At 56.0% G+C, this 23638-nt stretch overlaps 4 protein-coding genes across 4 annotated transcripts; 3 read left to right on the forward strand and 1 right to left on the reverse strand.

Moving 5' to 3' along the window:
• Window positions 1–186: 186 nt before the first annotated feature.
• LOC139170849 (ficolin-2-like) lies at window positions 187–23376 on the reverse strand. The gene is made up of 9 exons (XM_070758394.1): window positions 23230–23376; window positions 22655–22815; window positions 3333–3443; window positions 3053–3106; window positions 2745–2786; window positions 1185–1342; window positions 929–1058; window positions 617–751; window positions 187–477 (listed from the first exon to the last, which is right to left on the reverse strand). The coding sequence occupies exons 2-9, from the start codon at window positions 22761–22763 to the stop codon at window positions 191–193; spliced, it is 1026 nt and encodes a 341-aa protein (XP_070614495.1). The 5' UTR covers window positions 22764–22815; window positions 23230–23376; the 3' UTR covers window positions 187–190.
• Window positions 5622–8451, forward strand: LOC139171306 (extracellular fatty acid-binding protein-like). The gene is made up of 6 exons (XM_070759412.1): window positions 5622–5755; window positions 6223–6362; window positions 6723–6790; window positions 7198–7308; window positions 7900–8001; window positions 8429–8451. Exons 1-6 carry the CDS (start codon window positions 5666–5668, stop codon window positions 8449–8451), a joined length of 534 nt encoding a protein of 177 aa, XP_070615513.1. The 5' UTR covers window positions 5622–5665.
• On the forward strand, window positions 13802–17629 carry LOC139170682 (extracellular fatty acid-binding protein-like). Its single transcript, XM_070758169.1, has 5 exons — window positions 13802–13961; window positions 14583–14722; window positions 15323–15393; window positions 16517–16615; window positions 16847–17629. The coding sequence occupies exons 1-5, from the start codon at window positions 13875–13877 to the stop codon at window positions 16966–16968; spliced, it is 519 nt and encodes a 172-aa protein (XP_070614270.1). The 5' UTR covers window positions 13802–13874; the 3' UTR covers window positions 16969–17629.
• On the forward strand, window positions 18081–21432 carry LOC139170854 (epididymal secretory protein 4-like). Its single transcript, XM_070758397.1, has 6 exons — window positions 18081–19699; window positions 20161–20270; window positions 20494–20564; window positions 20706–20795; window positions 21084–21182; window positions 21280–21432. The coding sequence occupies exons 1-6, from the start codon at window positions 19433–19435 to the stop codon at window positions 21288–21290; spliced, it is 648 nt and encodes a 215-aa protein (XP_070614498.1). The 5' UTR covers window positions 18081–19432; the 3' UTR covers window positions 21291–21432.
• Window positions 23377–23638: the final 262 nt, after the last annotated feature.

Below are 23638 nucleotides of genomic sequence, written 5' to 3' on the forward strand. Positions count from 1 at the left end.
GCACGAATTAATTGGACACTCGTTGGCTGACCAGCTCCTGTGCAGAAGGAGGGAGAGAGATGGAAAGGACCCAAAAAGACATTTGGGGGCAGCTGCTTAAAGATCATTTAATCATTTAAAGTTTCTAAAATACAAATTCCAGTTAGCAGATCAAAAGCAGGAGAGGTGGGCTAGATGCCCTTTGGGACCCTCAGAAGAAATCCCCATCGGTTGAAGGAGCCCCATAAGCCACAGCCCTGAACTTCATTTCCGCCTGCTTGCAGGAGTCGTGGTAGCCTTTCCATGTCTTCCAGTTGATGCCGTCCGCAAAAGACTGGTGTGGTCCCCCCAAGTATTGCCCGTTGAGGTTGGAGGCGTGGCAGTCATTATACCACCAGGCCCCTTTGAACCTCTTAGCACAATTCATATTTTTGGGGTCCTGCTGCTTGTCGCGGGTGGAGAAGGGCATGTTGTTGTGTCTGGTCATTAGAGAATCACCTGGGGGGGGGGGAGAGGAGGGGGGGTGTCCAGGGCGTCTACAGGGAATCAGCCGCCCAGGGGGCGCATTCTTGGGCCAGGCTGGCACTGTACAATTTGGGGGGGGGGCTCCTGGAGGAGGAGATCTTGGGGGACTCACCTGCAGCCCCCCCTGTGAAGTTGCCCACCGATAGCCGATACTGGTCAAGTTCTGATGCCACCCCGAAGGATTTGTATTTGGCGAAGGATCGTTTATTTTCGAAATCCATCAAGTCAACACGCAGTTCGTTCCTCTCTCCTAGGATGAAGGGAGCAGCCTTGAGGTTCCACCGGCCTGCTGCTCAGACGCCCTCAGCCTGGAGCTCTGGCACCTCCTCCATCAGCAGAGGGGGCTCAGGGCCCACCGGAGGCTCTTCCCAGCCCCGGCCCCTCTCCCCTGGCAGCCGGGGGGGTCCAGGGAGAAGCCCCTCACCCAGGGAGGTCAGGAGGTGAAGGTTGTCGTTCCCCAGCCAGAATTCGGTCAGCTCGCTCCCAAATCCCTTCTTGTAGTCCGCCCAGTCTCGGAAGAAATCCACCGAGCCATCCAATCGCCTTTGGAAGACCTGCGGGTGACAGCCGGGCACCCTCACTTTCCCACTGGGCAGCAGGTTTTCTCTCCCTCCCCAAATGTTGGGGATCCCCAGAGCTGCCCCTCTCCTTCCGCGGGATCTGCAGTGGGCCGGACTCACGATCCACCCGCCTCCGTCGGTGTGCATGTCGCAGAGGACCTTCAGGGGCCGGCAGTCCTTGGGGTAGATGGTGTACCAGCCGCTCAGCACCATCCCCTTGGCCAGGAGCTCCCTGCAGTTCCGGGCACCTGGGCAGGAAGAGAGGCGGGAGAGGGGGGCTCCCTTCCCCAGGAGGGGATTGGCCCAGAGGACCCCCCCCCCCGATTCCTGACTCAGGAGCTGCAGCTGATCTGCAACAGGCTTCCAGCTGGTTGTGTGGGCCAAGTTTCAGAAAGAAATTACCCCGCAACTCCTTCAGTGCAAAAATATATGGACTACACATCTCGATCAGGGCACAAAATCTATAGATGCAGTTTATATTGACTTCTGCAAAGCCTTCGACTCAGTGGCTCATGACAAACTAATTCTAAAACTCAAATCCTACGGCATCTCAGGATCCCTCCATAGTTGGATAACAGCGTTCCTATCAAACGGACAACAAGTTCCAGTTAAGTGCGGTGTCCCCCAAGGCCTAACCCCAAAAACCTTACCCTTAGACTCTCCACTGCTGACCTCCCCCAATTCCTAAGAGGTCAGTAAGGGGCGTGCGTAGGTGCTCCAGCCAGCCTTCCGTCCCCTGTCCTATTGGTTCTTTTATTTTTTACTAGTACCAAGCATATGAATATTATTATATCTAATGTTTCTTCTTATTTTTTTCTTATTACTAGTATCATGTATATGAATATTATTATATCTTTACGTACCTCCAATACGTACTTGACAAAACAAATAAAATAAATAAATAAATAAATAAATAAATAAATAAATAAGTGGTTGTGGTGTTGAATTTTAAATGGAAAAACGATTGTTATTTTAGAGAAAACCCGTTTTTGTGTTTCTGCCTGGGATCGGAAGGGGATCCTGTGGATTGGCTCCCCCCGGATATTTGGGAAGGGGACAAGGAGAGAAGGGGGTAGGGAGGAGCCCCCTCCCACTCACCTCGCTTGCACTGCAGAGCCTCCAGCCCCTCCTCGTCTGTGGAAAGGAAGGAAGCAATGGAGCAGCTCAGGAAGGGCGGGGGTCTCCCCCTGCCTGCCCCCCTCTTTCCTTTGGGATCGGGGACCATTTCCCACCCCAGGGGGCAGGGAGGGCCTGCGGGGGGGGGAAGGGGGGGAAGGGGGATGGACTAGAAGACCTCTAGGGGGCCTTATTTTACATCCTGCGTGTCCCTTTCAGCCCCATGGACCCCTTTGTCTTCCTGTGTGGGTGGTGAGAGTTCTTACCAAGTTCTCCTTGGTCGCCTTTACTCCCTGGAAGGCAAAGAGGAAAGAAGAGGAAGGGAGAATCCCCCCCAGTCTTGGGGTCAAAGGGCATCACTCAGGCACAGGGGGGAGGAACCAGGGGCTGCCGTGCTCACCCCCCCACTCACCCCAATGTTCCCAGGGGGGACGGGAGGCAGGGAGCCCCTCCCTCCCTTTCAGAAATGTCTCTGGCAGACCCAAAATGGTGGGTGTGAGAGAGAGAGAGAGAGAAAGGGGGGTGGGGGTGGGAGGGAGGGGGTCCCAGAGCAGCAGAAGAAACTCTCACCTTTCTCTCCGGGTCTTCCTGCCTCCCCTTTTTCTCCTGGGCGAAAGGAAGAGATTCCTCTCAGTCCCCCTGGACCAACCTCCCCCCCTGCCTGCCTCTCCCCTGCCCACACGGCAGGCCAGCGGATGGGGGAGGGTCTCGGAGTGGCCTGGGGGTCTCCACCGTCTAGATCAGGCAATCCAAGCCCAAATCTGAATGTGCCTTCTCTGGGGCGTCTTTCCCCAAACGCTCCTCCCACCACCCATGCAGACCCCCCTCCCTTGAACTCTGGAATCAAATCCCTCCTCCGTCTGCCCCCTTACCTTTTGGGCCAGGGGGTCCAGCCTCCCCAGGGGTCCCCTGCAAGCCTCTCTCACCTGTTGGGGGAAGAAGGCCAAGTGAGCTTCCAGGCCCTCCTTCGGGTGGGTGGAGGGGGTCAGCCTTAAGCCAGGGCGGGGGCTGAGCTCAGGGGAAGAAAGGGGCCCCCTCCCACCTTGTGGCCGCCCCAGCGCTTTCCCTTCGCAGCAGGGTCCACCTCCCCTTACCAGAAGATGTGGGGGTCAGATGCAGGAGCCACTTCATCCCCCCCATCAACAGACCCACCTTTGGCCCCTGGAACACCTGGGGGCCCCTGGGGCCCTGGAGAGCCTGGAGAGCCTGGGCATCCCCGCAGGACGGTCCACTTGTTGCCATTCAAGTCCAGCGCTTGGGCTTCTGGAAGGGGAGAAGAAAGGAAGATGCCTCACTTTTATTTTCTCTCTCTCTCTTATTTTAGCAAACTTCTCATCCGCGAAGGCTGGCGATGCTTCCGTCCTCAGAGCCCACCCGCAGCTGCTCACCTGGGCAGGGGGACTCCTTCTCCCCTCGACAGGTTGTGGCCGCCAGCCAGAGGAGGAAGAGGGCTCTGCTCATGGTGCCACCTGGCTCTGGCTGCCCCGGACCCTGGCTGGCTTTTATTGGTGGTGGCGGCTGCTCTCGTCCCTTTCAAGAGGGACTCCAAGATCAACAACTGCCAAACCGCAAAGTGCTTCCTGATCCACTGATCCACGCCCCTGGGTCCAGCACCTGGTGCTCTAATTCCTCCTCAGTTTTGAGGGAGTTGGATTTCCAACTTGGAGGAGGAGGAGGGGGGGGCCATGGCCCAACGGCCAGAAGGGCGCCAGGCTTCAAATCCGGGGACACGTGTGCGCCAAGGAAATGTCCACCCTGCACCTTTGGCCGTTGTGTGGGCAGCAGGGCCGAGGGGCCAAAAGCAGCAGGGGAGGGAGAAGGTTCGGCCGGGGGCTGCGAATCCCGTGAAGCCAAAGGGGCAGGAGTGGAGGGGCCTTCGCTGGGACCACCGTCTGGGAAACAGCCCCCTTGCTCAGCCCCTGGGCCGCTGGAGACGTCCTCCTTTTTGCACCGGTGTGGCCCTCCTGCCTCTGAGGCCCGGAGAGGCTGGGGTCACTTCCTCACACCCTGTGGTGGCCTAATGGCATGGAGGGAGGGGTGAAACCTCTGGGAGAGGTGGAAAGAATCAGGTGAGATTGTCGGCTCCCCCCCTTGCTTTCCCCCTTGGCCCCGGTGACCCACGAGGCAGCCCCAGACCAAAGGAAGAGCCCAGCGCCCTTCAGCACCTGCCCAGGTGAGGGAGAAGAGACCTTTCTGGCCACGCGTATACGGGGAGAGGAATCCCCTCCGCTCTGCCCTGCGCCCCCCCTGCGGCCTGGGAAAGGGCGTCTGCCTAGAAAGAGGGAGGGAAACCCGGATAAAACAGCAGCCACGGACACGACACAAAGGCCAGCGGTGGCAACAGGCAGCCCTCCTTCACTTTGTGACTTCTTGTCTTGGCCGCTGACCTTTTGCAAAGCAATGGGACAGAAGCAGAAGCCGCCCCATTGTGCTCAACCCTTAGGAATCTCTGCAGGACCTTCCCTCTCACTCCTTCCGGGGCCACGTGGGCAGCCTAGCTCTGGCCAGGAGTGGCCTTTCCCTCCGGGCAGCAGCCTGCACGCTATTGCCCACCTCGCCAAGGATTTGGTGCTCGGGCCCCGGAAGAAGCCCCTGGCCTAAGCTTATTGCAAAGGGGGGGCTGGACGAAGGGGGGAGGGGGCTGCAGAGGAAAGGAGCCCTTTGGACCCAGTAAACTTTGGAAACTGCCCAGTGTTGGGGTGACCAGTTCTGCTCTCTCCTCTGAGACCCACTTGCACCAGGGGATCCGCCCTGGGTTGGGTTGTAGGATCAGGTGGATCCACGGAGTCCCCCCGTAGAGGCCCAGAGGGGTGAAACGGTGGGGCACTGAGAGCGTGTTCATGGAGGGGAGAAGGGTGGCACGGGGGCCCTCACGGCGGCACGGCCTGTCCCCACCTTGGGGAACCCCCATTCCCTGGAGGGCTTGTGTATATGTGTGTGTGAGAGAGAGACAGAGAGACTCCTGGAGCAGAGCAAGGCAGGGAAGACGCTCGTCCCTACTTCTCTCCCCCACAAACACTGCCTTGTGTGGTGCCACATCACCCCTTGAGCACCTGAGGACACCTCGGACGCCTGACTTCATCTTCTCTGTTTTCTCTCACCTGGCTACTCGCAGGTTTGCACTTCAGCCAAGCCGCTGACCTTTGCTGCCCAGCTCCGAACAAAGAGGGAGACCTTTCCCGGTGGGCTGCAGGCCAAATGCCCACTGGGTCTGCAGCCAACGCAAACGTCCCCTGTTTGGAGAACGTCAACGGGTAAGGTCAGCCTGCCAGCTGGGGTCCTCGTGGCATCAGGGGCCCAGCCAAGAAAAACCCCGTTATCTCGGTGGTTGCACGCCTGGGTGGAGATGACGCAAGAGTCTGCGAGGGTGGGGGGCACGGGGAGCCCCCTGGGTTCTATAAGAGCAGCAGCCCCTGCAAACGCCGGTCACCTGCCTCCGACTCTCAGAATATTCTTCGGTTGAGAAGGACAAAGGACCAAGCGAGATGAAATCCTTGCTGTTGGCCTTGGGCCTTGCCCTCTGCTGCTTCGTCCAGGCTGATGACATACGATTTGAGGACTTCGACCATAGTTTGGTGAGTCCAGGTGGCTGTGGGCGGGGGGTGGGTGTTTCTGCTCTGGGTGCCCTTCCCTGGCCTCCCCCTGAACCCCGGCACCAGAAGCCCCTCTTTGGGCACAGAGGGGAAAGCTGGTGCCCACAGTCTCCCCCCTCCCCCTCCAGTGGGCAGCGAGGGTCCTTTCCCACTTGGGAGGAGTCCGCAATATATCAAAACTGGCAAATAAGTCAGCCTGGTGGATTTCAGACGCTTTGTGCCGATATGCCCTTGGGTGGAACTTCTGGTGAAGCCAACTCTTTCCGAATATGAAACCCTCAGAGAAGCCATTCAGGACCCCCCCCTCCCTGGAAGGGTCTGTGAGGCTGGCCCCCGGTCAGGGGGTCCGCATCTCTCGCCCAGAGACGGGCAGCCTCCCTGGCACAAGGGAGAGAGAGGCTCCTTCTGCAGATGCCAGCTGGGTCCCTAACGCTGCCCTTGCTCCCCAGTTGCCTGGTCAAGGGTTCGTGGTAGCCACGGCAACCAATTGCCAGAAGATGGAGAAAATGGTGACCCAAATGCCACTCTGTCCCGTCTCCTTTGCGGTACTGTCGGATGGCAAATTGGAAATGACGATGGACATGCGCACGTAAGTGCCCCCGTTTGCAGCTTGCTTGCATGAGGCCCAGAGGCCCAGGGGTCCAGCAGTGCTGCTCTTGGGGCTGGGGTTGCTTCCCCTTAAGGGCAGGCCCCCCTGACATCTCAGCCTCGGGGAGAACCACCAAGGTGAGCCCAGTCCATCAGGGCCCAGGCTGACACTGGGTAGGCCAGGACGAAGCCCCCGCACCTAGGGGAGTGCTTGAGGACTGAGGAGACCACCTGCAGTAGACCCCAGGCCATGGGTGGGCTCAGCCGGAGACCTGGAGGTGGGGCAGAAGGACCGTCCGGGAGGGCAGGTGGTTTGCCTCAGGGGCGAGAGGCCCTCAGGAGTTTTGGCATCATTTCGCAGGCCAAAGGGCTGTAAGGCAATGAAGGTGAAGATCGAGAAAAAAGACGGAGTCTTCGTGGCCAACTGTGGTACGTATCGAAGGGGGTGGGCTGGCTTTTAACAACAGGATCCTAGCGGGCAAAGAATCGGGGGTCCTGGTGGGGGTTGGGAAAGGAACGAGGCGGGGGCTGGAATGTCCGCTGTGCCCCCCTCAGGGCCCAGCCCCCTTGCCCAGGGCAGCTGAGGGGGATGGGCCCCTTAAGACCCCAAGAGCCCAGGGCAGCCGGGCTGCAGGAGGAATTCAGCCCCAGCTCAAGCCAGCTGCGTCTCCGCCTTCTGGGGAGCTTTAATTGGGGCTTCCCCCAGGCAGGGGCCCCTCAGTGCTGCCTTCCATCCCAAAGACCCCGGCTTCCTCTTCCTCAGGGGACCAGGAGAGAAGAGCCCCTCCCCCCTCGCTCTTTCTATCCCACTCCATTGACTTCATCTCTTCTTGCAGGGAGAGGCGGCACAAAGACTGTGCAATACGTAAATGTCAGCGAGAAGTTTGTGTTATTCTACATGAAAATTACCCATCCGAAGGGGGAGTGCAATATAGCGTCCGCCATAGGTACATCTCTCAGCCGGAGGGGAGAGGAAGGCCGGCCCAGGTGGACTTGGCTGGCCCCATCCATCTGTCATTTCTCTCAGCCCTTCAGAGCAGTGGGGAATCTTGGTGGGGAGGGCGGATAAACCTGGGCTGGCTTTGCAAAATCAGCCCTCCCCCGCTCGGTTTCTTCTTCAGCTTCAACAGCAGAGGCTCCGGGAGGGGGCCGGATTCTGTGGGGACAATCCTGCCCCCTTGATCTGGGCTCCTCCTCCCAGGCAGGAACCCTTAGAGGGCTGCGGTGGCCCTTGGTAGCCTGGGAACCTTGAGGGCCCTGCCCCCAAACATGGCCCCTGCACTGCCCCCTTCAGGCATCCCTGTGGTGCCCCTTGGCCAGAGCTTGGGGGGGCACCACCCACTGAGCTCAGGGCCTCCGGTTCTCCCCCGAGAGCAGAGGTGGGGGCCCGTTCCAGTCGATCCAAGGGTGGCCCTTGCAAGCGGGGCTCTTTCCCAAGAGGGGCCCCTCCCTTTGGGGGCCCTCACCCTCTTAGGAGCCTTCCCTGCCCCCCTCCCCCACTCAGGGCCCACTCCGGCCTGACTCTGTTCTCTCGGCAGTCAAGGATGTGGCCCACACTGATGAGGCCACGGCAGCATTGAAGATATTTGGTGGTAGACACGGCCTGGGAGACAAAGAGGTTCACCGCCATCCCGCAGAAGGTAGGTGCTTGGAGGCTGCCCAGAGCCCCTGCAGGCGGAGGGGAGACCCCGGGGCCTTGTTAGGGCAACTCCGTTATGGGTGCCACCACTGCCACCGGACGGGCCCGTTTTCTGCCACGAGTGGGAGTTTCACGAGTGGGAGGGCAGTTGAAATTAATTCCTTCCACACTTTTCTTGGGGGACGGGAAGGTTGTGGTGGAATCCTGCCAGGGGGCCTTGCGTGCCAGCAGCCGCCGAGAGCAGCCCTGGCCCCTCGGCTTTCCCCAGGCCTCCCCCTCCCCTTGGGCGTGCCAGGCCAAGATCTGTGCTTCCGTGCCTTTCCGGGGGCTGCAGCCCTTGGGGGGGGTGGCCCCTGTCCCTTCAGAGGCCCACCTGTGGGGCCAGGGGCCCTGCCCGCATCCAACCTGCTCTTTTCCATTTTCCACAGGGACGTGTCCACGGTCCTCATAGGTAGGTGCATTAGAGACGGTGGTCTTCTTCGGACCCTCCCTCCCTGTCACTGACTGCAGGATGCTTCTCCAGGGAGCTGGACGCTGCAAAGGAGTGGGGGGGGGAGTCTGGCTGACCACATGAAACCTAGGGGTGGGGTGGGGAGAGTTGTCCCCAGGTGCCCAGGAGCAAATCCCAGGGACCACCCCCCCCAACCTGGAGGCCAGCACCCCCTCCCCAATATGCTTCCATTCACCCCCTCATTTCCTTGCAGGTGACCAGAACGGAGGCCTCGAGACAGCCAGAAGGAGCGGCTGCCCGTGTGTCGGACTCGGCTCAAATTTCAAATTTCAATAAATAGATTCAGTTCCTGCACTTTTGTCTCCAATGGGAGTTTTTTCCACGCTGCCGGGAGGGTGGGGGGGATTTTGATCTATGGGCTGGAGTTGGGGGACAACCCAGTCAGTGGGGGTCGGGAGAATGAGGGGCAGACCTGAATTTTAAAATGGTGAGGGAGAGAAATGTGGGGCGGAGGGAGGGGGGCTAAAAGACCCCAGGCTGTTCCTTCAGGACTTTGCCCCCCTCCAATGGGCCCGGGGTGTGTGTGTGTGGCCTCTTTGGCAAAAGCCCCTCAGATGTGGGGGAGGGGAGGTCTCTCCTTGCTGTGCCGGAGAAGCAAGCCCCTTCCTCTGAGCCGCCCCCTGCCCTCCCCCCTTCCTCTGAGCCCCCCCACCCTCCCCCTCAGGGCTGATCCTGAGATCTGGTTCCCAAACCGAGAGCCACAGGCACCGAGGGTTCCCCCCACCCAGAGTCTCCCCCAGGCAAGGGGGTAGACATGTAAATTGAGTAAACAAACAGGGAGATAAATGAAGAGCAGAAGCATTTTCAGACTTATCTACCGCTGCCCGGTGCTTTTCCCGCCCTCTCTAAGCGGTTTACAGAGGGTCAGCCTCTGGCCCCTCATTTGACCCCCCTCCTGCTCAGAAGGAAGGATGGAAGGCTGGTGATCCTTCTGTCAGCCGGTGGTCAGCAGAATTAGAGTAGAATAGAATAGGATTCTTTCTTGGCCAGGTGTGACTGGACGCACCAGGAATTTGTCTTTGGTGCAGATGCTCTCAGTGGACACAAAAGAAAAGATGCATTTGTCAAGAATCAGTAGGCACAACACTTATTGATTGTCATAGGGGTCAAACAAGCAATCAGGGAACAATATTAATAAATTAGCCTGCAGTTCTGCACTCCAACCACTGCCCAGAACCACCGAGGCTCTTAATTAAACCTGACAGCGGGAGGGGGAGATATCTGCCTGACATCTCTGAGGATCAGGGGTTGGAGGCACACACACACACACACACACACACACACAGACAGACAGACAGACAGACAGAGCAAAGGGTGGACCTCCAATAAACTGCAATAAACCAACACAACAGGCTGCCCACTTCTTCCTCTCTCCTTTGGACCGACCAGGGTCAGTCCCAGCCCATCTCTTTGCTTAGCTCCACTGGACCCAAATTGGCCATCCCGTCCCACGACAAAGCCCCCCCCCCGAAAGCCCATCTAGAGCACAGAGAGAAGCCCCTCCAGGGGTCCCAGGGCAGCCCATAGAAGGAGCTGCAAGGCAGGAGCAAGCGGAGTGACCTCAATGCTCCAACCTCAGTCGGGGACCTCCCCTTCTCCCCATAGTCCCCCCTGGGAGCCAACCCAGGCCCTCCCTGGGGGTGGGGGGCGTGAGAGCCCTTGCCAAACTGAGCAGGGCAATAAAAGAGGAGTCGGGATTAGAGGTGGAACATTCGCACCATGGCCCTAGCACTTATACACAGCTTCACAGTGGGTTACAGCCCTCTCGAGGTGGGTTACAGCCTCCGGACGCCAACAATCTGGCTCCTCATTTGACCCACAATGGAAGGACGGAAAGCTGAGTCAACTTCCAGCCTGATCTCCGAGACCGCCTTCTGCCGCACGAATCCCAGCGACCGGTTAGGTCCCACAGAGTGGGTCTTCTCTGGGTCCCGTCGACTAAACAATGTCGTCTGGCGGGACCCAGGGGAAGAGCCTTCTCTGTGGTGGCTCCTGCCCTCTGGAACCAGCTCCCCCCCGGAAGATTAGGATTGCTCCCACCCGAAAACTCCTTAAAACCCACCTCTGCCGTCAGGCATGGGGGAATTGAAGCATCTCCCCCTTGCCCATGTAGTTTCTGTGTATGATTCGACTGTGTGCTTGTTTTTTATACATTGGGGTTTCTTTTGGATTTTTTAACCTAAAACTGTAATTTAGATTGCTAAATATTAGATTTGTTACTATGTATTGTTTTTTACCATTGTTGTGAGCCGCCCTGAGTCTGTGGAGAGGGGCGGCATATAAATCCAATAAATCTAATCTAATCTGATGAGATTCGAACTGCGGAATTGCAGTCAGTCAGCCGGAGTAGCCTGCAGTACTGTGCTCTAACCACTGAGCCACCACAAGCAGTGCGGTAGTGCGTTCTAAAACCCATCGCTAGCGGTTTGCGTGCGTGCATACACGTGTGCAACACTTCTGCACATGCTCACGAGCTTCTGTTCATGCGCACAAGCATCCTGGGTGGGTGGGCAGAGCCTCCCGTCGCTGGGACTACTGGTTCTCAGAACTGGGCCAAACTGGGAGCAACGCACGGCTGAAGCAGCGGCCCCTGGGGGGGCAGGAGACTACCCCCTCCCAAAGCAGCTTCCTTTGCCTGAGCAAGGGAGGGGGTCCTCCAACACACACACACACAGACTCCTGTCCTCCCCCCCGTGTTCTCTATCAGGACTGGTGTGGTTTCCCAGCAGGCAAGACAAGCGAGTGGTGTGGAGAAGTGCCAACCACACAGCTGGCAGCAGAGGGTGTGGTGGGACACAGCCCTCATCTCAGCATCTTCACGGGGTGTGTGTGTGCGTGTGTTTCCACATCCCTCCCACAGCCAGAGATTATGTGAAAGGTCCAGCTGGGATCGGTAGCGAACCACTGGTCATCTCACGATGACATGATCTCACACTGGTCCGTGGGCGCCCCCATCTTTTTTCGGGATTTTTATTTACTTATTTATTTTTTCCTTCTGAGCATGTGCAGAGGCTGAGTTCCCGGCACTGCGCATTCGTCACCATCTTGTTTTCAGCCTTTTTTTGTGGGTGGGGGTTGTTCTGATCTTTTGGCACTGCACCCACAAGGTTCAGCCCCACGGCACGGGTGGAAGAGAATCGGCAGTAAGGGGCAAGTCGGAGCCCACCCCTGAGTTGGGGGGAGCCCCATCAGCAACCCAAGCAACCAGGCCCTGAGGGAGCCGGCCGGATGTGGATGCGGTCAAAATCCCTAGTGAAGACAATGTCCTCAAAAGGGGCCAAGAGCCACCCAGCCGTGTGGGGTCACTCACGAACGCGAATCCTAGAAAGAAAACCTGGACACATTGTCTCTCTGGGTGAAGTGACACGGTATAGAGCCATGTGCCCCTTTTTATTTGGGAACATGAGGAAATGGGGATAATTACACATACATGTCAAGTGATACGTCCAATAACATAACTTCAAACGTATCTTTTGAGTTCTTCCTTTTCCCATATATATCAAGAAACAATTTCCTAGAAACTCTTCCTCAGAGCAGATGTTTCTCACACCTAATTTCTCTGAAGCCTTCTGCCTTATCTCAACTAATCTTCCTTAATCACCCTCTCGTCCTGTGTCTGCTTCAGGCAATGTAAATCTCCCCCTTTGATCCTATAAGTGGTGAAAACTTTGTTTATTGTGAGATGTTTATTGGGCCCTTTTGTTTCCCTGTAGTAATTGCCAGGAATGCAGACTAGGCAAGTTAGTGCCCCTCCTATCCTGGATTAGGCAGAGCATTTTTATGCTAGAGGTCCAGATATATAAATCCTATTCTAACATTTATGCTATACTGCAACAGCCGGAGGGAGGGGGCGGAGCCTGGAGCGTCTCTTGGTTGCACGCCCTCTTCTCGAGGTCAGCTCAAGGTCTTCGCAGGAGGCAGCGTCTAGCCCCCCACGTCCCCTGACTCCTTCTTCAAGCCGGTTGAGTGAGTAGGACAACCGGGGTTACATAACCCAAGTTCCAGACTCACTTGCAGCAGGTGACCCTCACAATGGGGGAGTGTATTGTTCCTTTGAATGTGTGGCACCAGGAAGAAGTCAACTCTGAGTGACCACATGGGGTTTTTTCCCTCTTTTGTGGAGGGAGGGAGGGTGGAAGGAAGGAAGGAAGGAAGGAAGGAAGGAAGGAAGGAAGGAAGGAAGGAAGGAAGGAAAGATCCTATCAATATTAACCTTCAAAATTCTTTGCACCATTATATTATTTGTTTCCAATTTGTTCTGCTTTTCTACAAGTCCACCATGTGTAGCAAACTTCCCCTCCACGTTTTTCATATTTCCACTGACGATGATTTCTCTGGTGTCCTGCCAAAAGTTCACCTTTTTGTGAAAGTTCTCTCTTAAATTAAAACAGGGTGTGAATTTCGATCCCTTTTTCCACCTTGTGTCCCACTGATCCATCGGTATATTTTAGCCAAAATTTGTACCCTGTTTTATCTTAATGGCTGTGGAGAATCTCAGTCCTGGTTGACCCGAAAGTGCTTTTTCAAAAGGCATCTGGACTTTTTCCCCTGAAGAGGTTTCGTCTCTCAGCAAAGAACCCTCTTGACTTCTTACTGAATACAAATCCATCCATTCCCACCATTTAGTCAGAACTGAAAAAGTTTCTTGGATGAGAAGCAAAAACAAAGAAAATCTAGCTGCCTTTTGAAAAAGTCCCTCTGGGACATGCAATCGTTGCATCAAATCTTTCTCTTAACTGTGCGCATGAAACTCCTTGGAAACGAAACCCCTCCACAGTTCCTTATCTTCCTCACGTCATCTTGAGCTGCCCATGGGTTCTTGGAACACAACAGGCCAAAAGCAGCCATACCATTTCTATCCTCGTTTCCTAAAAGTTGGTATTATTTGAGACTAGCCATGATGTCTTATCGCCTCTTGAGCAGGTGAGAACACCTTGGTCTCCTGACCCCATCTCCTCCTCTGTTCTCTCACCTGGCCGCTTGCAATCTTGTTAGTTTTGCACTTTAGCCAAGCCGCTGACCTTTGCTGCCCAGCTCCAAACAATGAGGGAGACCTTTCCTGCTGGGCTGCAGGCCAAATGCCCACTGGGTCCACAGCCAACACAAACGTCCCATTTGGAGAACGTCAGTGTCAACGGTCAGTCTGCCGGCTGGGGCCCCCAGAAGATCAGGGGCCCAGCCAAGAAAAACCCCGTTATCTCGGTGGTTGCACGCCTGGGTGGAGATGACGCAAGAGTCTGCGAGGGTGGGGGGCACGGGGAGCCCCCTGGGCTCTATAAGAGCAGCATCCGCTGCAAACGCCGGTCACCTGCCTCCGACTCTCAGAATATTCTTCGGTTGAGAAGGACAAAGGACCAAGCGAGATGAAATCCTTGCTGTTGGCCTTGGGCCTCGCCCTCTGCTGCTTCGTCCAGGCTGAATGGAAAGAAGTGACCACAACCAGCATAGAGGTAGACTGGGGTGGCTGGAGCAGGGCTGGCTTGCTTTGGGGTGATTGATCAGGGGACCCCAACACTGCAATCTCATACATGGGACATGACCCCCTCTGTTGACGTGAGTGTTTCACTAATGCTGAAGGTAAATTGTGCCAGGCCTCCCCACGTTCTCTCTCCAGGCCAAAGGACCAGCCGGGGGTGGGTTGTGGTAGCCAGACTGGGCAAGAACATGGTTGCATCGTTCTTCTCTTCCCTCGTTTCTGTGACTGAGAAGACTTAACTTTGGGTCTTGGGGGGAGGGGGCATCGCAAACGCTCTCTCTGCAGTGAGTCAAACCGAAGCTGTGAACACAAAGCCTTTTGTTGCAGCCACATCTAAATTCTGGCCCAAGGCCTTGCTCAAGCGGGACATCCCCCCCTGGTCATTTCAGAGAGATGGCTGTCCATCTCTGCCCTGGGCTGGATTCCCTCCGCTGCTCCTTGGGTGCTTTGCGCAATAGGTCCCTGTGTCCTGAGCAGCTGCTCCCGTGGCTGGAAGTGGAGCCGCCGAGCCGCCGAGAGGCTTCAAGGGAGCAGGCGCCAGGCCGGTCCCTCCCAGAGACTGAAGGTGGCTCCCTCTTCCCACTTTCTCCTTCAGGATAAGGGCCGCTGGATGACCTTTGCCGTTGCCACCAATTCCACAGACGCCCTGGAGCATCTAAAATACTTGCCGGCATTTGCCGCTGACATCTCGACACCAGAGGAAAATGTGATTAGCATTTCGGCCCTTATCCACATGTAAGTGTACCTTGTGGACCGATGGCAAGGCCCTAGGCAAGGCCACCCCCAGAGCCCAGCAGGCCGGAAGGGTGGACTTCTGGGGCAGATTTGAAGGAGGAGCACACAGGTCATGTGAACTCAAGCCTGACTTGAAGCAAGGGACATGCTGAGAAAGAGCGGCTAGATTGGAAGGCACAGTGAAGGCACCTGTTGAGGTTCTTCAGCCACTGACACAAACACGTTGACCCAGTTGTGACTCTGGAATGCCTCAAATGATCGGGACAGCAGTCTGGCAGACGCCCCCAAAGATGCCCAAAATGTCATAAAGTGAGGCTGGGGCCGGGCAGCCGGACTCGCATCGAGTGGATGGAAATGCTCACTGACCGGGCTTCCTTAGCCACAAGCCTTTAAGCCAATGGAGGGAGGCAGGAAGAGGCCACAGCCAGGGATGATAGTGAAAGCCTGGTGATGCTCCCCACCCTGTTGGACCCCCCCCAGAAAGCCTTCCTCAATAGGTCAGCTGAGACCAATGTTTGACGGTGGGGGTCTTGAGCGTTAGGGCAGGCAGCCTCCCCTTCCCCTCCAAAGGAAGAGCTCTCTCCACCTTCTCTTTTGCAGGCCGGACGGGTGTAAGAACGTAACGTACCAGTTCAAAAGAGGAGAAGATGGAAAATATCGCGGCGTCCTTGGTGTGTACTGGTGAAGGGCTGCCCGGAGCTGGACTCGGTGACCCATCAAAACTGGGGCCCAGGGAGGCCGCCTTGCAAACAGAGGCTGGGCAGGAGCTGGCGGGCAGCCCCAGAGCATCTCTTTCAGTGGGGAGCAGTGGGGACACAGTGTTCCCTGCTCTCTCGGGACCGCCCCTCTTCAGGCAGTTTGGCCTTTGGGCAGGCAGTCCGTCCATGCAAAGGGATCGGGGCCCCCAGGGCCGCTGCAGGGCAAGTCCACCCGTCACCGGATTGAGAGAGGGAGACTCAGACGGCCTCCAGAGGCTGTTGGGGACGTGGGGGGTGGGTTGGGGGGCTCCACCGCTGAAGGTTTCTGAGATCGGACAAGAGTTTGTAAAGGGTTGGAGTAGAAGACCTCCAACTGTGTTACTCCATTATTCTGACCTTCCAAGAACCGCAGTTGCTCCTTAGAAAAGAGTATATATATTCTAAATGTTTTGACGCCATGTGTTATTTCGAGATATCCACCTTGCCTGCCTATCTACTTTTTCCATTGGAAAAGAGGTGACAGTCGCCTGGACTCTCCTGATTCCTGGGGGTCCCAGGGCGAGTGGGGGGGGGGAGAGAGGTAAAATAGGAGCCTGGATTGTTGCTTCTACATGAACTACGGGGGGGGGGGCTATTCATTCCCATTCTTTCAGGACACGAGGGACCCCAAGGCTGCAAATAAAGGGGGGTGTCCTCCTGCAAGGTCCCGACCTGTTTGGGGTGCAGCGAGGTGCTATGGGTGCAGTTCAAGGGGGGAAGGCTGCCCCTGCTTCCTAGGAGCCCGACAAGGCACAGAAAGTCCATCCTCCATTTCATTAACCATTATAAAGGTTGAAGGATGTTAAAATTACCATTGGCTTCTACATTTCAACTGTAGTTTCTGCAGTTTGATTCTATAATAATTACGCATCCGTTTCTGATAGGTACGCCTTGCTATTATAACCTGTAACATACCTGAAACGGTCTGCAGACTTATCAGATCAACCATCCTGCCTAAAGGGCCAATGCTGAGGTCCCAGTTCCCAAAAGGTCACCAGCCTGGCTAGATTTCGGCCGGCCAGAATCTCTCCCTCATGTCCCAAACCTTTTCTGGCAGATGACACTACGGTGACGGTGGAGTCCATGAAGTCCCAGGGCGAGTTCGTCATGTCCACCATCAGCGTTGGCAACGAATTCAGAAGCTCAGCACTTCACAGTAGGTGCCCCAAGGCCCATCGTCCCTGCCCCGAGGAGGCAGGCTGGGCTTTGCCATCCCCTCGCCCGCCTTTCTTTATGCACCTCCCTGAAGGGGTTAAGACTTTGAAAGCCTTTTGAAAGGCTGAAGGGTCCTGATCTAGCATCCTGATCCAATGGGAAACCCCTGACTGCCCCCGCCCCCCCTTCAGAAATCTTCCCCATTCAGCAACACCCACTCTGTCCCCCACAGGCCGGACAGTCAATCAGAATCCAGAGATCATTCAGAAGTTCAAAGAAGAATGTAAAAGGCTCGGCTTCACCGAACAACAGATCGTGGTTTTAGACCCAACCGGTAATGCTATTCAGAGCTGAAAAGTGGGGCAGAGATGAGAGCAAGGGTTACAGGCCTCCAGGCTAGAAACGGGGAGACCTGAGTTCTAGTCCTGCCTTAAGCGTAGAGGTCACTGGGCTGACTTTGGACCAGTCCCCGTCTCTCCCGCCTGGCAAACCACAATGAAAAACGTTGCCACAAACACAGCAGGGACCACTCCAGTTAGCTCAAGGGCAGAGATACATGAGAGATGATGGATGGGTGATGCTAGACAGACAGATGAGGGAGGGAGGGAAGGAGAATCGTGGGGATGGACGTCTTGAAATCTCTTTTGAGCATGTCTTACACAGAAAGGTGGGTGGGGTCTACATGCCAGGGGAAGAGAGGGGGGTCATGTGGGTGGGCATCCTTTGCCTTCATCCTTTTTCTTTTGCCATTAATGGCCACCTTTTCTCCCCTGCAGTGAAATGCCTATAAGAATAACAGGTGAGTTTTCCCTGGTGGTTCTACAATGCCAAATCCCACCCCACCGCATGAAAAACAGGTGAAGGCGGCACCCTGATTCCACTGACCAGCTCCTTTCCATGCAGGTGACCAGAGCAGAGGCCTGGAGACGGTCGGCTGGGGGGCAGAAGCTGGGCGCATTTCTGGCTTGGCTCAAATCCCAGGGAGGAATCTTAATAAATAGACTCCGCAAACGCAGCCCCTTTCTCCTGTCTTTGACTTCCTCTCGTTCTGCCCCGTGGGGCCACCTTCACCTGTGCCTTGGGGGTGGGAGGGGGTCCAGTGGGGGAGGGGCAGGCCTGAATTGAAAAGAGCAGGCCAGGGGTGTAAAATAGGGGGGGGCAGCAGAATAGCTGGGCCACCCCAGGCTGTTCCTGCAGGACCTTTTGCCCCCCTTCGTGGGGGCAGGGCAGGACTGCTTCCTCTGGCCCCAAAGGAGATGGGGGGCAGATGGTGCAATCCTTCCCCCGCCGGGCAAGGGCAGGTCCACATCCCTCCAGCCAAGGGGCTCCGCAGGGGCTCCAGCACAGACCCTAACCCAAATGGCTCTCCCACGGCTGCTTCTCCTGGCCCTGCCGGATGGAGGGCGGCTGGTGAAAAGAGGGGTGAACTGGGAGCACCTTGCGAGGGGTGGGAGGGTCCCCATGGGGAAAAGTCTACAGGATCCAGCCCTCCTCGGCCTCACTCTGCCTGCTGCAAGAGAAGAGGTTGCTCCCCAACCCACCTCCGCAAATGAGGAGGAAGGGCAAGGCGTTTCCTGAGTCCCAGAGCAATTTTGGGCAGCAGGGGGGCGGGAAAAAAGCCCCCAGCTGGAAAATGCCCTCCTGCAAACAACACCGGGGACTTTGGGGTTCAGAACACAGGCCTGGCAGGGCAGAGAGAGCCTGCTTGGCTCAGGTGGGCAGCACCCCAAGAGGGCCACCAAGCAAGACTCGGCCCCATCAGGGATGTGGCAAAAAGGGGAGGGGATGGCAATGCCCCCCATGGAGGTCCAACTTTCTCCCAATGCTGAGGCAGAGGGGGGAGATTGTGGGGTCCCAGGTGCCCTCTGAGCTTCCTTGTTTTCTTGTAGATGTTCCATTAGCAAACTAGGCAACATACTCCGTGCACATCCTTGGAGAAGCATGAGACTAAGTTCATAGCTTCTCTTTGGCATCAGGAGCTTCTTGAACCCTCTGGTCCAAACCTTTGCATTGGACCCTCTGGCCTGCTCTGATTCCAGGGGTGTGTGTGTGTGTCCTATCCTGGGCCTACGCTGATTGAAAGCAAAGGAGGAATCCACAGGCGGATATTTCAGATCAATCGTTTTACATAGAAGGCCCAATTCATGCACACGAGTTCACCTGGCAGCTTCTCAGTGAGGAGTTAAAAGAGCCCAGCGGGTGGGCTGCTGCCGAAGATCAAAGCTAATCGCGAATTCCTTCATGAGACAAAGAGTCTCCAGTTTCCCTGACTTACAATTACAGCTGTCCAGCATCTACACAGACAGGCACTTTTACTCCAAGGATTTTAGCAGGGAAATAACAGTTGGCTGGCGTAACCTGGCTGAAACCTCAAACATCAACCGACACCATTACAAAATGTTGAAACTCCACCCAGAATTTCCCATCAGCCACGCTTAAATACCTATGGTGAGTGGTCAACCATTCCCGAGAGTTAACAAACTACAGATTATTTCCTTTTCCCATGCAAGTATTCTTGCCTTTTTCTTCGCCTGCCAAAGTGGGCGTCTAGCAAAGGCTCCCGGTCTTCCCTCCCCTCCTCGCCTCTAAGTCAGACCCTACTGTCATTGGCATGTCTGCATCAGCTGGCAACACCACTGGCCCAGGGTACCAAGATGGGCTTGGCTCATCCTCCTCAGAATCTGTCATTACCAGAATTGGTCAAGGATCATTCACAGCAGGTGGGGGGGGGGAGAAGTGAAATGCTCGAGACTGTGCCCCCACCTAGGCTGCTCCGGAGGGAGGGCGATGCTCTCTCTGTAGGGAACGTCCCGTCCTGATGTGTTCTGAAGGGCATCCAACGCAAGGTCCATTGCTTCTGCCACTGGTCCGAGTCGTCCTCCTTCTGTCGCTACCTGGACAAGGCTGGATTCACCTGGAGGAGCCCGGGGAGGATAAAAGGAGCAAAGGGCCGAGGCTGAGCAGCCAGAGGGTCAAAGGACGGGCAGCCATGAAGCTTCTGCTGGGCACCCTTGTCTTGGGTGGAGTCTGCTGGCTGGGAGCCACACTGGACATCCTTTCTATGCCGAACTTCGATAAGGAAAAGGTGAGTGCTGGGAAGTTCTCCTTCCTCCCAAGTGGAAGAGGACCCCAGGGGGGGAGGGGCTGTGGGGGCCTGGTGCTCTCTGGGCTGGCTGCAGGCATTTTGTGACCCAACTACGGAGCAGCGTCAGTCCTGCAAGGGTGGGCTCTCATTGCAAACAGTACAGAGGAGGTTATGCTGTTCTGGGCTCAGGAAGTTGGCAGGAGAATCCTCAATTGCCGTCTCTTCCTCAGGGCTGCAGAGGGCCCCCACTGCCAGATTTCCACCCCATTTCTCTTGGCCGGGTCTTTGGTGCACCCCCATCTTGCAGGGGGAGGCAAGAGCTCCTCCCTGCTGGGCCCTGGTGCTTCCCTCGTGGGGGAATTGACTGGCTCCTGCCATGAAGCCTCCCCAGGTCTGGCAGGAAGGAGTTGGACCTCCGAGCCGCTCCAGCGCTAACAAACCCGCCTTGTTGCTCCTTCCAGGTCGTTGGGACTTGGTATCCTCTGGCATACATTAATATTGGAAAAAAGAATCCGCAATTTACAGTAAAGGTCACAGCGAGCGGTGTGGCGTTCAGCTTTAAGCTCCTTGAGTAGGTTTTGGGGGCCAGAGGGTGTGTGGGGGGGGCAGGCCCGAAGGAAAAGGGTCTGGGGCTGTGAGTCCCGTATTCATCACCCCCCTCCCCCCAGTGGCATGAGTTCTGGGGTCCAGTTAACAGCTGACGGGGCTGTTCTCTGCAACACTTGAGCCGAGGGCTGTCTCGCTTGGGTCCCCCCCCCCCAATAAAGGCTTGTGTGCTTCTCCTCTCTTTCCAGCCAGGGCAAGTGCAAGAAAAAAACAATCCGGCTCAAACAACAGGGGGGCCCGGGGACATTCGAGGGAAGAGGTAAGTGGCCATCCGACTAGCCGCCCCCTTCCCTGCCCCGCCCGCGAGAGGCTTCAGCCCTCCGTCCTTGGAGGCTCGGGGCCAGGGCTGGTGGCTGCTCCAGGGGCCGGGAGTTTAAACGGCTTCTCTTTTGCACGGAAGGCAACTTCTCCACTCTAATCCTGGACACGGACTATTCCACCTACCTCATCACCTACTTCGGGCAAGAGGACACCTACCTGAAGCTGGCTGGTGAGAGGGGCCTGGTTAGGAGGGGCCTGGGGGCCGGTCGGCGGAGACCCTCGTCTCGCCCTTCCTAACGTTGCTGGAGCCTCCCCGTGCTTCTTGCCCCCAAAGGGCTGCCACCAATGGCCGCCTTTGGGGTGCCAGATGGGACGCCCCCTCCCCACTGGCATCTCTGCCCCTCCTCCGATTCTCTCCATCCTGCCTCCAGAGTTTAAAGCTCTGAGCCTGAGTAGCACCCACCCACCCACCCTCCACACCCACCCACCCACCCTGAACCTTCACGCTTGCCTCCAGGCAGAAAGCCCACCATATCCTCGGATCTGGAGGTGAAGTTCAGGAAGGTTGCCGACTCTGTAGGGGCCACCGGAGACATTGTGCGGGCTGCCCCAGAAGGTAAACCTTTTGCCCTAGGCACCCCCACCTCTGGGCTCACCAGGATGCCTCCTCCTCCTCCTCCTCCTCAGATGATTAATTCTTCTCTCCTCCACAGCAACCTGCTAGATTCAGGACAGAGAGGGACCCCCAGAAGCTAAGCCCCCAGCCCACTTCGGAAAGGAAGAAGACCCTGACCTCTGTCCGAGGGGCCTGTGTGGGACAAGCTTTGTTTGTCAAATGAAGCATCAATAAAAACCAGCAAACAAAACATCCGGTGTGCTTTCCCTCATTCCTCTCCTGAAGAGGGGGTGTCCCCATCTCCCCCCCCCCCCGGCTACCTAGACTCTGGAAGCAATGAGAGACACCAGTTGAGAGTATGGCAATTTAAAAAATTCAATTGTGCAGAACCCATAGGTACCGAGTGTTTGGTGGTGCTTGAAAGGGACGTCCAAGCGCCTATGCCTCTATGTGGGTTGAGGCAGGCAGGGTCCCCTTGGGTCCCATTGGTTGGGGGTCCAGGGAAAGGGAGGGTCCTGCCTTCTCTTCCTGCTCAAGATCCCCATGAACAATTGGGGGGGCACTGCGGGACACAGGATGCTGGACTAGATGGGTTTTGGCCTGATTCATCCCGGCTCTTCTAAGGTTCTTATGGACCAGATGACTCTGGAATGAAACGAGAAAGAGGACTGGAGATTTTATGGGGTGTAGAATGTATTTCATGAATGGTTATCAAGGAGAAAGAGGAGATTTTATGGGGTGTAGAATGTATTTCATGGTTATCAAGGAGGAAATAAAAGAAGCTGTATACAGTGAATGAAAATATATCAAATAGATCTAGGATTGTTAAGAAAGCAAAGAAATGTTTGCTATAAAATTGAGGATAATAAGAAATATAAGACAATGCAAACAAAGTGGAAAAAAAGGGATAATAGAAGTACTATCTGCAAGATATATATTCTCTATAAATATAAATAAACAGAAACTGAATATAGACTGTTGGTATCTAGCACCGTAAGAAAAACCAAGAGGTTGAGCATTTTGTACTTTCTTTGGTTGGTGTGAATTATATGTCATTACGCTTAAGAGGTTCAATTCTTGTTTTTGTATGATCTTTAAAATCTTTATATATTTCATAAAAAGTATATTTCTTAAAAAAGAGCAAACTCCCCAGAAGCCAATCCTGGAGGGCGAAAAAAACAGTGTAAGACTGGCTGTTTTTCCCTGGCCCTCGGAAGGCAAGGTCTGGCCCTGACCCCGGGGAGAGACGGAATGGTCAGTCAGTCCCCACCCGGGGCCCAGAGTGCCTCCCTTGATCTCCTGTCCTTGGGACGGCCATGATCCTAGACCCCTATGGCCAAAGGGAAGCCCCGCCCTCTCTCTGCCTTGCCCCTCCCCCTCTGGTCCCCTCCACACACACGCCGTCCTCAGCAGGTCAAAGGGGGAGTGGGGAGCAAAGGATAAATGCCTCCGGGTGTGACAGTGACCCCCACCCAGGCTGCTTGGGAGGGAGGGCGATGCTCTCTCTGCAGGGAACGTCCTGTCCGGCTGTGTTCCGAAGGGCATCCAACGCAAGGTCCATTGCTTCTGCCACTGGTCCATATCGTCCTCCTTCCGTCGCTTCCTGGACAAGGCTGGATTCGCCTGGAGGAGCCTGGGGAGGATAAAAGGAGCAAGGGCCGAGGCTGAGCAGCGGAGGGTCAAAAGACGGGCAGCCATGAAGCTTCTGCTGGGCACCCTTCTCTTGGGTGGAGTCTGCTGGCTGGGAGCCACAGTGAATGTTCCCTCCGTGCCGAACTTCGATAACCAAAGGGTCAGCTCTGGGAATACTGGAAGGGAGTTTATTTATTTATTTATTGGATTTATATGCCTCCTCCCAACGCTAAGTGGAAGAGGACCCCAGGGGAGACTGTGGGGTCCCTGGTGCTCTCTGGGCTGGCTGCAGGCATTTCATGGCCCAACTAGGGAGCAGCATCAGTCCGGCAAGGGTGGGCTCTCACTGCAAACGGTTTACCCAGGTCTGGCAGGAGGGGTTTGGGCTTTGGAATGGCTCCCCTTCAGCACTAACCAATTCTCCTGCTTCCTCCCTTTGCCAGATTGCCAAGAACTGGTATCCTCTCCTCTCCATTCCTACTGGATCGGCGAAGAGTGTGAACCTTCCTCCGTTTAGATTCGTGGCCCAGCCAGATGGAAATCTGATGTACAGCATCCGAGTCCCCCTGTAAGTTTTGGCAGCTACCATAAGGCCGACTCTGGCTGGCTCGGCCGAGGGTTCCCGAACGCGTCCCTCCACACACGCCCTTCCCACCCCCAAAGTGGTTCCCTCTTCTTTCCAGGAGTGGGGGATGTGTGACTCATGAGGTGATGATGTACAAAGAAGACCAGCCGGGGGACTTCACAACCAACAGTGAGTGGAGTATAAACATGATTGTGAATATATATGTATAAGAAGTATAAACATGGTAATGAAACCATGA

This window comes from Erythrolamprus reginae, chromosome 8 (genome assembly GCF_031021105.1).
Source record: "Erythrolamprus reginae isolate rEryReg1 chromosome 8, rEryReg1.hap1, whole genome shotgun sequence".
Classification (NCBI taxonomy): domain Eukaryota; kingdom Metazoa; phylum Chordata; class Lepidosauria; order Squamata; family Dipsadidae; genus Erythrolamprus; species Erythrolamprus reginae.

Coding starts and splice junctions, on each gene's coding strand:
- LOC139171306 (XM_070759412.1), top strand. CDS start 5,666: ATGAAATCCTTGCTGTTGGCCTTGGGCCTTGCCCTCTGCTGCTTCGTC. Junction 5,756..6,222: donor AGGACTTCGACCATAGTTTG/GTGAGTCCAGGT, acceptor CTTGCTCCCCAG/TTGCCTGGTCAAGGGTTCGT. Junction 7,309..7,899: donor CAATATAGCGTCCGCCATAG/GTACATCTCTCA, acceptor TTCTCTCGGCAG/TCAAGGATGTGGCCCACACT.
- LOC139170682 (XM_070758169.1), top strand. CDS start 13,875: ATGAAATCCTTGCTGTTGGCCTTGGGCCTCGCCCTCTGCTGCTTCGTC. Junction 14,723..15,322: donor ATTTCGGCCCTTATCCACAT/GTAAGTGTACCT, acceptor TCTCTTTTGCAG/GCCGGACGGGTGTAAGAACG. Junction 16,616..16,846: donor CAGAAGCTCAGCACTTCACA/GTAGGTGCCCCA, acceptor TGTCCCCCACAG/GCCGGACAGTCAATCAGAAT.
- LOC139170854 (XM_070758397.1), top strand. CDS start 19,433: ATGTGTTCTGAAGGGCATCCAACGCAAGGTCCATTGCTTCTGCCACTG. Junction 20,565..20,705: donor GGGGACATTCGAGGGAAGAG/GTAAGTGGCCAT, acceptor TTTGCACGGAAG/GCAACTTCTCCACTCTAATC. Junction 20,796..21,083: donor CACCTACCTGAAGCTGGCTG/GTGAGAGGGGCC, acceptor GCTTGCCTCCAG/GCAGAAAGCCCACCATATCC.
- LOC139170849 (XM_070758394.1), bottom strand. CDS start 22,763: ATGGACCAGTGGCAGAAGCAATGGACCTTGCGTTGGATGCCCTTCGGA. Junction 3,444..22,654: donor CTCCCTCCCAAGCAGCCTGG/GTGGGGGTCACT, acceptor CTCCCCTTCCAG/AAGCCCAAGCGCTGGACTTG. Junction 2,787..3,052: donor TGGACCCCCTGGCCCAAAAG/GTAAGGGGGCAG, acceptor CCTTTCGCCCAG/GAGAAAAAGGGGAGGCAGGA.